Source organism: Erigeron canadensis, chromosome 6 (genome assembly GCF_010389155.1).
Source record: "Erigeron canadensis isolate Cc75 chromosome 6, C_canadensis_v1, whole genome shotgun sequence".
Lineage (NCBI taxonomy): Eukaryota > Viridiplantae > Streptophyta > Magnoliopsida > Asterales > Asteraceae > Erigeron > Erigeron canadensis.
The window spans coordinates 23,469,145-23,482,582 of NC_057766.1; the positions used below are offsets into that span (position 1 = coordinate 23,469,145).

The window sequence follows — 13,438 nt, forward strand, 5'->3', positions numbered from 1 at the left end:
ATATAAAGGTTTAATTTAGATCTATGTAAATTATAAAGTTAGCATTTTTAAGGATTTGAAGTGAAATTTATAACTAGACAAACTTGATTTAAATTCCTAGATGCGCCACTGGTCTTCTGCACTAAAGCTAGCTTCCTCCAATTATCGATTCGAATTCATATTCCATGACAATAATGAACTATAGATGTTGGAAGTTACTTGATTAACAATGTAATCATTCATATATTGTAGAAATTATAATATACTACAATTTTAACGATGAACAATAATATAGCTAAGACTGATTTTAAGAAAATCAGGAATTGACAAATTGCAAACTTGATGGTGAACATGTAGATTGAGTAGTCACCTAGGTTTTACTCAATAAACGAAAGTTCACCCTCTCTCTTGTTTGGGAAAGCCTAAAGAGTTTTACCTTACGTTTCTACTCCTAAGAGAAGTGCCCGGTTAAAACAACCGACTTCCCTCGTTGAATAGACCCTAACCTTTGGATTGTGGGAGACGTATTATATTCGAAAATCATTATTTAAATAAATTGATAGCGTAAGCACAAGACATTTTTCTCTTTTTACCATCAATTTTTCTATGTTCGGCGTCATATTTTAACATTTTATAAGACAAGATTAACACTTTTTCAGATAGTGTTGTTTACATTTTACCAAAACCATTATATAATTTCATAAAGAGGGAGAATTACAAAAATTAAAGAAAATGTTACATAACTTTTATTTTTATGAAGGCATCCATGTGAGACATTCATTACTTCTTATATTTGTCAAGTAATTATCAAGAAAATATGACTAGATTGATAGTGAAATTTAAAATAGTTTACTTAATTATCTCTTGGAAAGATATTACATAAATTAAGTAGATCGAGTATATCACAACTCTTCACTCGTTTCCAGTCAATGTAAAGGTTATGTCATGAAGGCAAAGTAGCATGGGTCATTACCTCTTTATATAAAATACAATAAATTAAATTTCACCTCTTTTAACATTTTATCTTTAAAAAATTCACAATACTTTTAACTTTTAACACATTCTCAATCCACAAATTACATCTACCCAAAATATCACTAAAATATTTTTCAACCATATCTATCCAAACTATCTATCTCATTTATTTACTAATTTTAATATTTCTACCTAATATACCTATAATATTCACATACATTCCTTAACCCAAAAAAAATTACGCTACCCTTTAAATTAATTACTTTTACATTAATAATCACACCGTTACCGTCACTACTGTCACCACTATCACCCGTCGCCACCACCACCACCGCATCGTTCTGGTACCCCTCTCATTTTTTTTTAATATTTGCATAAACTAACTCTATTAACTAGGCACGTTCCTGTTACTAATGAAAGTGATAACAATTATAACTAACAAACGACAGGCATGAAATACCATCAGTTTTTATGTATTTAATTTAACGTGTTGCTTTCAGAAACAACGATTAAAAGATCGAGGGAGGCAGTGTTTATGTCTATAATATAATGGTGGCCGGCATAGATTATATATATGCATATGTACAACCTACTCGAAATTACCCGGAGACGGAGACTAAATAGTCTCCTTGTACATCGCATATTTACTAGAGGTACTGTGCTTGTGTAATATACGAATGCGTTTTGAATGTTTTACCGAGAACACATGGTTAAAAGGTTGAAGATTGCAACATATGACGTTCGTGATAATTGTGTAAAAGAGAGGGTTATAAAGATATATATTACGATACAAAGTTCATTTTTTTTTATTTGTATTCCTTTTAAGTTATGTATTATTTATTGTTATCTCTACTCCTTAATCAAAATTTTATACCCATTATTTTATAAATAGTTATATTGAAAATAACCCAATTACCCTTAATGAACTCATTTTAATCAAAAAAAGTGATTGGAAATTATTTAATACTCAATTTGCTGTTAATGAACTAAATTATAATTTAGATGTTTATCTTACCAATTTAAGCTCATATCTTTTAAAATAATTCAATTTATACCATTCGACACCGCCACCGCCACCACCACCAATAGACGTCATCAACACCCGTCGCCTTCACCATTAGAGCGTCATCACCACCTCTACATTGTGAGGGTTCCATGAGTCTAATTAATAGTATACAATATAATCAAATACTAATATTAATATTAAGATGCCACACGTATATTCTAGCTTTGTTAATCGTGAAATATAATATTTGTTGCGTCATTAGATCGAATATGCAATGGAATAAGTTTGAAAAAAATGATAGATGAATTTTCTAACGAAAGAAAATATATTATAAAAAGAATGAAAAAGTTCATACCAATTACAAGTGAGTTGTGACATGAGAGAACCCCACCAGCCAAGGCCGTACTGTTTGTTTTTTTCTCTTTGACATTTTTTGATGCAAATTAAACAACTCAACACAAAAGCCAAGTACCTATGATCTAATGGCAACAATAAGTCAATAAGCTTCCAAGATTAGCGGAAAAGTTTTCAAGGTTCCCACCTTCATCGTAATGTCACATAATTGGATTTTTCATCCAGTAAATTTAGCAAATTTCCAGACTTCTTATGTCTGTATCGATACCATTTGAAACAGAAGTTAATCATTGAATCAACGAGCACATAAATTAAAAGTTCTAAATCTCAATTAATAGTTCCCACGAAACCACATAAATTAAAATAGTAATATGACATCTTTCTCTTTTTAAGGAACGTTATAAAATAATTCGGCACATAATCAAGAAAATACGTAGGGACAAAATAGTAATGCATGTCGAAAACTATCCATTTGGAGATCAAAATCCAAACATTTTAAGCAGTCTTACTAATTATATCCTCCAAAATTTGTATATTAATGGATGTTTTTCAACAGAACAAAAAGAAGAATGGTAGTCAAAAGCCATAAATACACTTATAACACAATTACAAAACTGTTACAATATCAAGCGCTTACAAGTGTTATATTTCGAGATTACTTTAATCTGTACCAATATGGAACATTCGACATTCTCATGGATTCTATGCAAACAGAAGTTACCTCTTTATATTTTGGTCTGGCACTGAACATCCAGATTTGAACAATTCAGTAATTCACGAAGGTCCAAGAAGTTCACAGGTTACTAGTCAAACGGGTCTTAAACACACAGCTACACACGGTCAAGAGTCCCAAATACTAGAATCCATGTTAAAACTTTTGTCTTTTCAAAAACAGAAACTAACATACATTATACAAAGATGAAAGTAGGAAGTTATAAACACACAAAAACACAAATTAAAGTATAAAGCATCTCCAACGTTAAGTATCAAACATACATAAACACAAGTTAAAGTGTTCAAAGGATCTCCAACGTATGTACCAAATAGTGCACCAAATGTGATATAATATGAATACTATCTACACCAGATTGGTTTCCACTCCGATGTACACGCCAAATATTTATCATGATTTGTTTTCTCTTGAATATTTCACACAAAACAAATTTTATTCCACAGTTAAGAGCAAACAATACCTCTGTGTTGCGCTTGCTGTTTCATAGATCGCCTGAGACCATTACAAAGTCATCACTGGAGTGGTAGTGTACTTGTGTTTTGGCAGCAACATCAGTATTCCAGAAAAACAAGAAACAACGCAAGTTTCCCCTTTTTCGAGAATTGCTATTCACACACACATATATATACTTATCAAAGATGTAATAGAAATGAATCCTGGTTAATAAGAATAAGAACACTCTCTTCCTCGTTACTGACCATGAGATAATTTCTGTAATTAACTATTAATGATAAAATTCAAAGACATGCAAGTTTTTTTTTTTTTTAACGGCATTTTATTCTACTCCTACTCCTAAAATTCAAAGACATGCAAGTAATTTCCACTTTGATTAAATCATTATTGTGGATTTGAATATACAGATGTTTTATTAGTGGGAAATTAAACAAAGTCAGGTAAATGGTCACATAATACGTTAATACACCTCAATACAATGCAACCTCCATATGGTATGTAAACCACCCAAATGAAAATGAAAATGGAAGCAATGAGATGATTGTTTAAACCTCAATCAGCCTGGTGGCCATTTCAACTGTCTTCCTCCAAGAACATGTAAATGTAGATGGTAAACTGATTGACCTACACAAGAATATCAACACATTACATTCAAAAGCCTGCAATCACTTGCCGATACAAATGCACAGCTTTATTAAACTTCAGGGAAAAAAAAAGAAACTTACAAGCTGTAGCACCGCTGTTTATGACAACACGGAATCCGTCAACAATGCCTTCTTTTTCTGCTACTATTTTCGATGCATGAAGAAGGTGACCCAATATGTCTTCGTGTCTTGGTTCAGCCTAGCAGAATTATAGATATATTAATATGTTAAGATTGCAGAAAACATTAACCCTGGTACAATCGCTAATGTAACAGATGTAGGGCTTTAATAGTATGTATGATCAGATATCATATGATACCAGCTGCCATTATCAAGATGGAGTTTCTAAATGCTGACAGAATGTATCTGTGTGTGTGTGTGTGTGTATAGATATATAATTGGATAATTATATACTCGCAATATACAATTAAGACATAATAAGGATCTAAGAGAGTGTGCAATTCCCTATCAAGAAGAGCTTTAACAGATCAAGTTAGGATTATGGAGTAAAAGGCAACTAATGAAAGTTGATGTAAGGGTGTCTGAATTGTCTGCTTGTTTGAAATAAGGGTGTGCCAATCAAGTCTTTGCATAAAAAGCTTAATGGTTATGTATCTGAAAGATATACAGTTACATGACTTTCGTGTCATGGACTAAACTAAATTTCATTTCAATACATGACATACATCGACCATTGACCAAATAGAAGAAAATTGGTTTATTACGTATTCAACTCCCTGATATGTAAAGTTAACAAATCCATTTATGAGCAAAATGTAATCCAAGAAAGTTTTTACATAGACTAACTAAGATATTAGGCAAAGTTTCTGCAACCTGTTGACTTCCTTAAGTGATTATGTCACATTTCCTAATACTTTTCCTTGTTATCTTTTCACATAAAGTTATATAAGTTTTTTAATGCCAACGCGTTGCATTCTCAATGACTATAGGATTGTGAAAATGAGACTGAAAATTCTCCAAGATACTGTAACCATCTTTATGCATATCTTAGCAAAATACTTGCAACACTAAAGTAAAAGAGAATATAAAAAACCTTGCCAAGCTCTGTTAAACCATCTCTGAGCTTTGGAATAACTAAAACATGAACAGGGGCTTGAGGATTTATGTCACGAAAAGCTAGAACTTTTTCATCTTCATAAACAATGCTGGAAGGGATCTCCTTTGAAATAATCTTGTCAAATCTACAGAGTTCTATAGATTATTATTCACCAAGAGACGGGAAATAGGATAAAAATAAATTTAATTGTTGGTTACTACCAGAACAATGAAGATAGAAAAACATAAGTAACACCCAATACCATCTTTCATGGGTTATGGGTCCCACTACCGTTTACGGCAGTAAATGGGGGAGGTTGAGATGTAGACAACTTTACCCCTACCTAAGGTACAGATGTTGCTGGGAGGTTTTACCTAAGGTAGAAAAGGACATCTGGCCTTCCAAGGAGTAAGGATCGAACCCTTGACCTCTGTCTCCAAAAGAAAGAGTAATAACCACTTGACCTAAACCTTGCTTTTACCAGATGAATGTTGTATATTAAGGGAATAAAATATAAATAATAAGCCATCAAAACTGTGAGCATTTTTCCTCAATATAGATGATGGATCTACTTATAATGTCTGCTGGTCTTAAATAGTTGATAACGTTTTTTCGGTCTTTCATCATCTTAGATACCTATGTATACCATGACTCTATGATAAACATATAACTCTTTTCAAAACTAAAAAGATTTGCACTACATCTGTTACCATCCTGACTCCCTGTTTTAAGAAAGCATTAAACGATTATTGAACCTTTTAAAAACTGACAAGCTACTTTAAACATAAAACTCTGTATTTATACTTAACTCTCGCATCCTCTTTAATAGCTTATGATTTCATGATTTAGCAAAATAAGAACAATACATTGTTGGGGCTCCGGTGTTTGCTTCAGTTGCAGCTGCTCTAGCAGAAGCCTCTTCATCATGTGTCGCACTCACACGGGACATGGTCCTATTAATCCAAATATAACAAGAGAAATGAGTTCAAACATATATATTATAATCAAGTTTGCTAGTTAGGAAAACGCTGGTAAAAGTTCATCTGCATATGATGTGTCAATTAAGGCCCGCTACACGTTATCTTTAGTACTAAGAGCAAAACACATTATCCCCGAAATTCTCAACTTAGCTACACTGGCATGTATAACAGGAAAATTGAAAGGATTTGAACCGTAGTATTTGCAATAACATTATCAACAGTTAAAAAGATGTTTTCAGGAAAGGGTTAAATGGTTGAAAACTTATCCAACTATAGCGTGATATATCTATAGTAAATAAATAACAAATAGGGTCCTTTTTTCCGCAGTTAAACCCTCAGGACCGGCTATCGTGACCTAAACCTTAACAATTATTTAATTTAAGTTTTTGAATATTCCTAAAGTAAGCAACTATTAAATTGAATATAGGGGGAAATGAGTAAAAGATATAAGGAAGGAAGGAAACCTTTGAGGAAGATGAAATGGGGAGTGAATAGGAGGGATGGAACATGGTCCTAGTTGCTTCAATGCTACAAAAGTTACCGCAGTGGCGGTCCGCCTGTTTTCACTTAATCATTCAGTCAGTCATATAAAAATTATTTCACTTCACTATTGAAGTAATTTTGTTATAATTATAATTCACCGAAATAAGAGTGTGGAAGAAGACGAGGAGGTGAAGAAGGCAGCCGCCATATTTTTGGAAGGTAAGCTCTGCTGCTTCCTGCTATCCGACGGGGGTTTTTTATTTTTTCATTTTTATTTTTATCTTGGTCTTCTTGGGTGGATTTTCCAGGGGAATAATGAATATAGGATAGACTAGATTTTTATCCCGTTAAAAACGCCGGTAAGTTTTTAAATTGTTAATTAAATAACCTCTATTGTATGAAAAGGTGTAATTTATACTCAATTTGTCTAGTTATATTATGTATGTTACTAAATTTATAAAATAATAATCTTTGTGAGATCAAGATCATCAACATTGAAATATATCTCAATATTTTAACTATTTCCAGAAAGTAATATTACTTAAGATATCTTAACCTTTCCAAATAGGAGTCAACTTTAAATATCAAAAATGTTAAAGAGTAATTCTAGAATGACAAACAAATTACAAACAAATGGTTACAAACTTGCATATCATGTGAAGTGGACCAATCAAATTGATATCTTTTTTCTCTTTTATGTTTCTCTTTCAAAACCATCCTTTTTTGTTACAACTTCAGTTATTGAGTTTTCCTTCGAATGGACTCAATAAAAATAAGAAGTGTCATGACGTTTCCACGGCTAACCCTGCCAACTCTGCTTGCTTGACCTTTAGTTTGTGGCGCACCTGTAAACCTCAATGAAAGTCAACGATCATCAGAGTATTGCATAAATTCAATTTACAGTAAATGACTTCAGTCTATGTGATTCCTTTACAAGATAAATCGTTACTACCGCGTCAAGAGACAACAATGTAGTTAATCGTTCTCCACAAAAAGTACATGCTATTTCAAGTTTCCAACTGACCATTCACAAGCAATTTGTCGAATATAAACTTACTGCAAAGGAAACTATTAAAGAGATAATATTAGATTGAGGTTAATGTGACAAAAGGTCTTAAAGAACTGCATGCTGCCATATTACAAAACCAAGCTTTATACGGATAGCAAAAAGCACTGCCTAATTAATCTAAATTACCCATTTGATATTCAATAGTCAAATACAATATGGTAATATACCTGCAAAACTCTTGAAGTAGTTGATGTGACCTTCTCGTAATCCATGTTTGCAAATGCACTTGCTAGTATAACCTTCAAAGACGGAAGGTTGATACTATGAGTTCCATTATTTACAATAAACAAAAACATGAGAAATGATACTATGAGTTCCATTTTCAATAAACAATATGTTTAATAGGGCAGCTTTTAACCGAAACACGGTGAAAACACGGGATATGTTTAGAAATTAACCTTAATAAATAACTCTTAAAAGTATGGCGGTAGAATCCGTGTGAAAACACAGGTTGACGATCGGAAAATTATACAATGAGTTGTGAAGTAAAAGATACTACTTCTTGCGAGCTTCATGAATTCTATCATACATATACATCTCCCACAGAACTTTTTCCTGTCAAAGCATTACAATTGTGAGAAATTATCATGATAGCCAAGCCTATTATAAGCAGTTTTGTCTATTTTGCAGCTTTTGCTAGAATGTACAAATAATTAGTACCAAGTAAACATATAGTATAAAAACATGGGACACACATTTGTCCGTTATATGTGATTATGTACATGTAGTTTAGTAAGCAGAACCCTTCTCTTTACTGTTACTTTTCGTTTACTAAAGATAAACATAGTTACATATAACTATTTTTAGGGGGTATGTCATGGTTATACTACATGCCCTACAACATCAGTGGTGTAGTAAAATGTTTAAGACTAAAAAATATCAAATTCTCTCTGGGAGGAAAAGATAAGCAGAAATAACGAGTTCAAAGCTTAGCCTTCCAGTCATCTATGGTTGCGCCTTCAAGAGTGCAGAAATGAACCTGACACCCTATGTGTTTTCAGCTTGGCACTGGGTTATTTTTCTGCATACAGAAAGAAAGACTTATTTATTAGTTTTAGAGTCAAAAACACACAAATACAGGTAGTTGTACCCAAAAAACAATGAGAAACAAAGAAAACAAAATGGCATATCTTTATGAAGTTTACCAAAAAGCCATTTATTATCTAAATTGCCTCGTTTGAACCCAAGCCTGTTTTTACCAAGTACTCAACCAAATCGAGTCTCTCATTTTGCCACTTCTATTGTTCTACTTTAAAAAGAATAGTTTTACTTTATTAAATCTGCATAAAAATTATAATTAAAGCATACTTTGGCTACTTTTGCAAGTGTACTGTAACACCCCAACAAGGCGGAATCATGAGGGTTACACCAATAGCACAGCACGACATGGAAATTATGTAGAGCAAAACTAAATGCATAAATAGGATTCAATAATCCATACAAAACATCCAAGAATACCAGTATCGGTTCATACATAAACATAACCCTTAATTGGGATAATAAATCACGGATCCATGAAAAGGTCCAAGTCCAAACTAGCATGCAATGAAACATCCGATACACCTTTAATCCACATGCTTACCTGAAAAGTGTACTAAAATGCGTCAACATAAAGTTGGTGAGTTCGTAGGGACAAGTAATAGGAACAAGTGTCGGGATAAAAACCGTTTAACCTTGATTAACATCATAACGATCACATAACCTTGATACGAACATATAACCTTGATTAGATCATAAATGATCATCTAGCGAACTTGAAATCCTTGATTTAATATAAAACGATCATATATCGAACTTGTAACCTTGGTTAAATAACCAAACGATCATATACAACGAGCATACCGAACATAACGAACATATAACAACATAACAATCACAACGAACATATAACCTTGAAACCTTGATTTGGATCATTTATATGATCACATAAATTGGATCGATAAACGATCACAAGTCTTGAAACCATGATTGGGTCATTAAAGGGACCTCATAACCTTGATACGAACACATAACAATCATACATCCTTGATTGAATTGATAAACAATCCCATATCCATGATTTGATCAATAATTGATCATTTAATCTTGATACGAACATATAACGATCAAACAACCGAAGAAACACCATGTACCTACACTTTGTACGACTCTGCATTCAAAGAACCTTCGATGCTTATATATAGGGTCACCCGCAGCCTTCCCACCACATCTCCAATTCTTTGAATGCATCATCGTCTTCCATGTATGTACAACTATCCTAATCTCAACAAACATTCATAACCACAAGCATAATCAATCGAGCAACAAGTCTATACTTCAATCTAACAATCAATCAATCAATAAATCAATCAAATCAACCAACAAACAAGGATGTACACTTTTCAGCATGTATCTCAATTGAGTAGGTAAGGTTACGAAACTCACCTTGAGCGGCTTCAACAATTAAGATTAAGCTACGAGCGTGCAATATTCGCCACACGATCACAACCTATCAATGTACATCTCAATACAATCAAATTCAACTCTAATAACCCTAACAAGTTGGTCTAGCAAGTTTAACTCGAGTCACAAACCCACTAAAGCTTAAACAACCTTCCCGAGTAAGCACAAGACACTTTCACAAGACATTTTTAGAAATGGAACTGGATTCACTTTAAAAGGGTGATAGAATGATAAAGTAGACTCTCTCACGATTCTAACGATAGGTCATACGTCTAAAACGGACTTACGGATCAAAAGTTTAAGCGTTTGAAAGTGACATAGGTGAACTGGCTAGAAAAATGTCACTGCGCCGCAGTGGGGTCTGACCCTTCCCACTGCGCCGCAATGAGAAGAATCTGCACCCAGCAGCAGCAGCTCAACACCATAAACGACCCAAAAACACCCATTTTGACCCCATAGTCGACCAAGGAGGATCTAGGACCCGATTTTAAGCTTGAATCCACACATTTTGACATAAACAAACTCAAATGAACACAACCCATTCCAAGATTTCATATCAAAACATCAAATCAAACTTCAAATTCGCTTTGACCCATTACAAACCCTAATTCGACCTTTGTCTCAATTTGTGACCCAAAAACACTTAATTACGACTAGTATCAAGTTTATGAGTATGAAATGATGATTAAAGGATGAGTTTCACTTACCAAATCTCCCACAATTGCGCAAACCTGAATCTTGACAGAAAAAGGATAATTCTTGCAACTTGAAACTCCAAGATTTTGATATGTTGTTAAGGTGATGCTAAAGATGAAAAACCCAACACAATTTTGCTTGAAACATTTAATTTGGTGTATTTATGTTAGAGAGAGAGGGAGAAGAGTGTAAGAAAAGCTCTTCCATTGAAGAGTGGGTGGGAGAATGAAGGAAATGAATGAATGAATGAATGGATAATAATGGATGGAGGGGAGGGGGATGGGGTTGGGTCAAATATATGGGTATGGGTAAACTAGATGGGTCATGGGTTGACCCAAGGATACCCAAATACAACTACTAATTACACTATGCCTCGACTACCTTCGAACATTTAAATTAAATGATTAATTAAGCTTGAGTAATGCCTTGAACACAACTTAACCCATGAATAACTCGATCATATATTATCAGTCACTTAATCACATCAAATCGAACACAAAGTTGACGGGTCAACGTAAGTCAAAAGTCACGAATGTTACATTATTCCTCCGTTAAAGGAATTTCGTCCCGAAATTCGACCAAAACCCTAGTTACTAAACAAATGGGGATACTTGACTAAAAGGATTCCAGCCGATAGTGAGTCTTTTTTTTTGTAGAAAGATCACAACCAAGATGAAGTAACATCAGAACCAAAATGAACTAACATCGGAATCAAGATGAACTAACATCGGAACCAGGATGAACTAACCTCAGAACCAAGATGAATTAACATCATAACCAAGATGAACTAACATCAGAACCAAGATGAATTAACATCAGAACCAAGATGAACTAACATCGAAACCAAGATGAATTAACCTCAGAACCAAGATGAATTAACCTCAGAACCAAGATGAACTAACATCAGAACTAAGATGAACTAACATCAGAACCAAGATGAACTAACATCAGAACCAAGATGAACTAACATCAGAACCAAGATGAACTAACATCATAACCAAGATGAACTAACATCATAACCAAGATGAACTAACATCAGAACCAAGATGAACTAACATCAGAACCAAGATGAAATAACCTCATAACCAAGATGAACCACTTCAGAACCCACGTGAGCACTTAAAAGGCTTAAAAACTTCAGCAAATACTCTTTGTTGGCTTTTATACAATCTTCGCGTCCCCCAGGTGTACTCAGGTCCTTCCGAATTTACAAATATGGATAAAATTAAGAACTTCACTCAAGTCTTGAGAAAGCCCAAATCAGTACACTACCGGACTAACACATTTGAGTATTTTAAATGGGCCAATATATATCTTGGCCCTAAATTACCACATTCCACAATTCGAACCATGCTCTCCACGAGGACACTTTTAGCAACACGAAATCATCGACTTAAATTTTCTAGAGTCGTCGACTTAAATTACCACATTCCACAATTCGAACCATGCTCTGGTCATTGATGATTAATCTCATAGCCTAATAAAACGACAACGGATGCAAGATCCGAAAGTCGAATATAATTATTAAGAAACAAACATGTTCTAAATAATTTCAAGGTATGCATATGAGAGCTAGAAAGCTACATGAAATTTTTTTTACCATTTGCACATAATCCATGGGACATTGGTTTTTAGACCGTCAGCCATTTTGGCTACCCATTTAAAGTAAGCTTTTCCCGGAACACCAATCTCCCATTCAACTGGCTCGTACTTGTATTTTAATCATATACACTATCGAATTAACTCGGATCCTCCCAAAGCTGCAATGAAGTTTGAAACAAATCTAATTAGTATTCAATTAATAACTCACAACTAATGTAAGAAATAAATCATGTCCAGTCTCATTAACTATCATTGGATTATTGAGAGAGACAGTCACACAATATCTATATTTATAGCATGGTCCCTAATTTGTGTACAGACCATCTACCACTATTATTGTCAATCCGCCACCATTACCATGTTAACAAAACTGTGACATGTTCTTTAAGCTACATTGTTACCAATGCCACCACTATTTGTGGTGCTGCTAGCATACAATCACAACATCAAACAACCATCATTCTCCCCCACTTTGTTCCCATCTACTCAACCAAACAAATCCAACAATACTAAGAAGAAAAAGGAATTACCCACATAAGTATGAAACTACATCGTATTGGTTCCTAAGTTTCTTCTTCCATGCTGCTACTTTATCTCCCAATATTCACAATAAGAATGTCTGCCGCATCCTGCAAATATAAAAAATCTGAAATGAATGTTTACTTTCTACCATAATCCAGGTAATGTAACATATCAATCAAAAAAGAGAATAACCAAATCAAGCACTTCAACTAAATAAATATAAAAAGTCAGCCCCTTCCAACTCATGATTCTGACCCACCAGACCCACCCACTTTGCCACCTCCATAAGCACCTGTTTATTATGTAAACCTATACATCAATGGCAAGAGATAACATTACATTTTAGCATAACTTATAAAGATATAACATAAACAAAAAGAGGTAAGAAAGCACTGGTTGATAAACCTTCCCGGCTACATATAGTTTACTGCAAATGAAGCAAA

The 13,438-nt window shown here is 33.7% G+C and overlaps 1 protein-coding gene across 1 annotated transcript; it reads right to left on the reverse strand.

Moving 5' to 3' along the window:
* Positions 1-3,855: 3,855 nt before the first annotated feature.
* LOC122603333 (14 kDa zinc-binding protein-like) lies at positions 3,856-6,956 on the reverse strand. Its single transcript, XM_043776009.1, has 6 exons — positions 6,823-6,956; positions 6,646-6,738; positions 6,068-6,154; positions 5,199-5,346; positions 4,226-4,343; positions 3,856-4,124 (listed from the first exon to the last, which is right to left on the reverse strand). The coding sequence occupies exons 1-6, from the start codon at positions 6,870-6,872 to the stop codon at positions 4,057-4,059; spliced, it is 564 nt and encodes a 187-aa protein (XP_043631944.1). The 5' UTR covers positions 6,873-6,956; the 3' UTR covers positions 3,856-4,056.
* Between the last annotated feature and the right edge of the window lie 6,482 nt (positions 6,957-13,438).

Coding starts and splice junctions, on each gene's coding strand:
- LOC122603333 (XM_043776009.1), bottom strand. CDS start 6,872: ATGGCGGCTGCCTTCTTCACCTCCTCGTCTTCTTCCACACTCTTATTT. Junction 6,155..6,645: donor CCATTTCATCTTCCTCAAAG/GTTTCCTTCCTT, acceptor TTGGATTAATAG/GACCATGTCCCGTGTGAGTG. Junction 4,125..4,225: donor AAACAGCGGTGCTACAGCTT/GTAAGTTTCTTT, acceptor ATTCTTGTGTAG/GTCAATCAGTTTACCATCTA.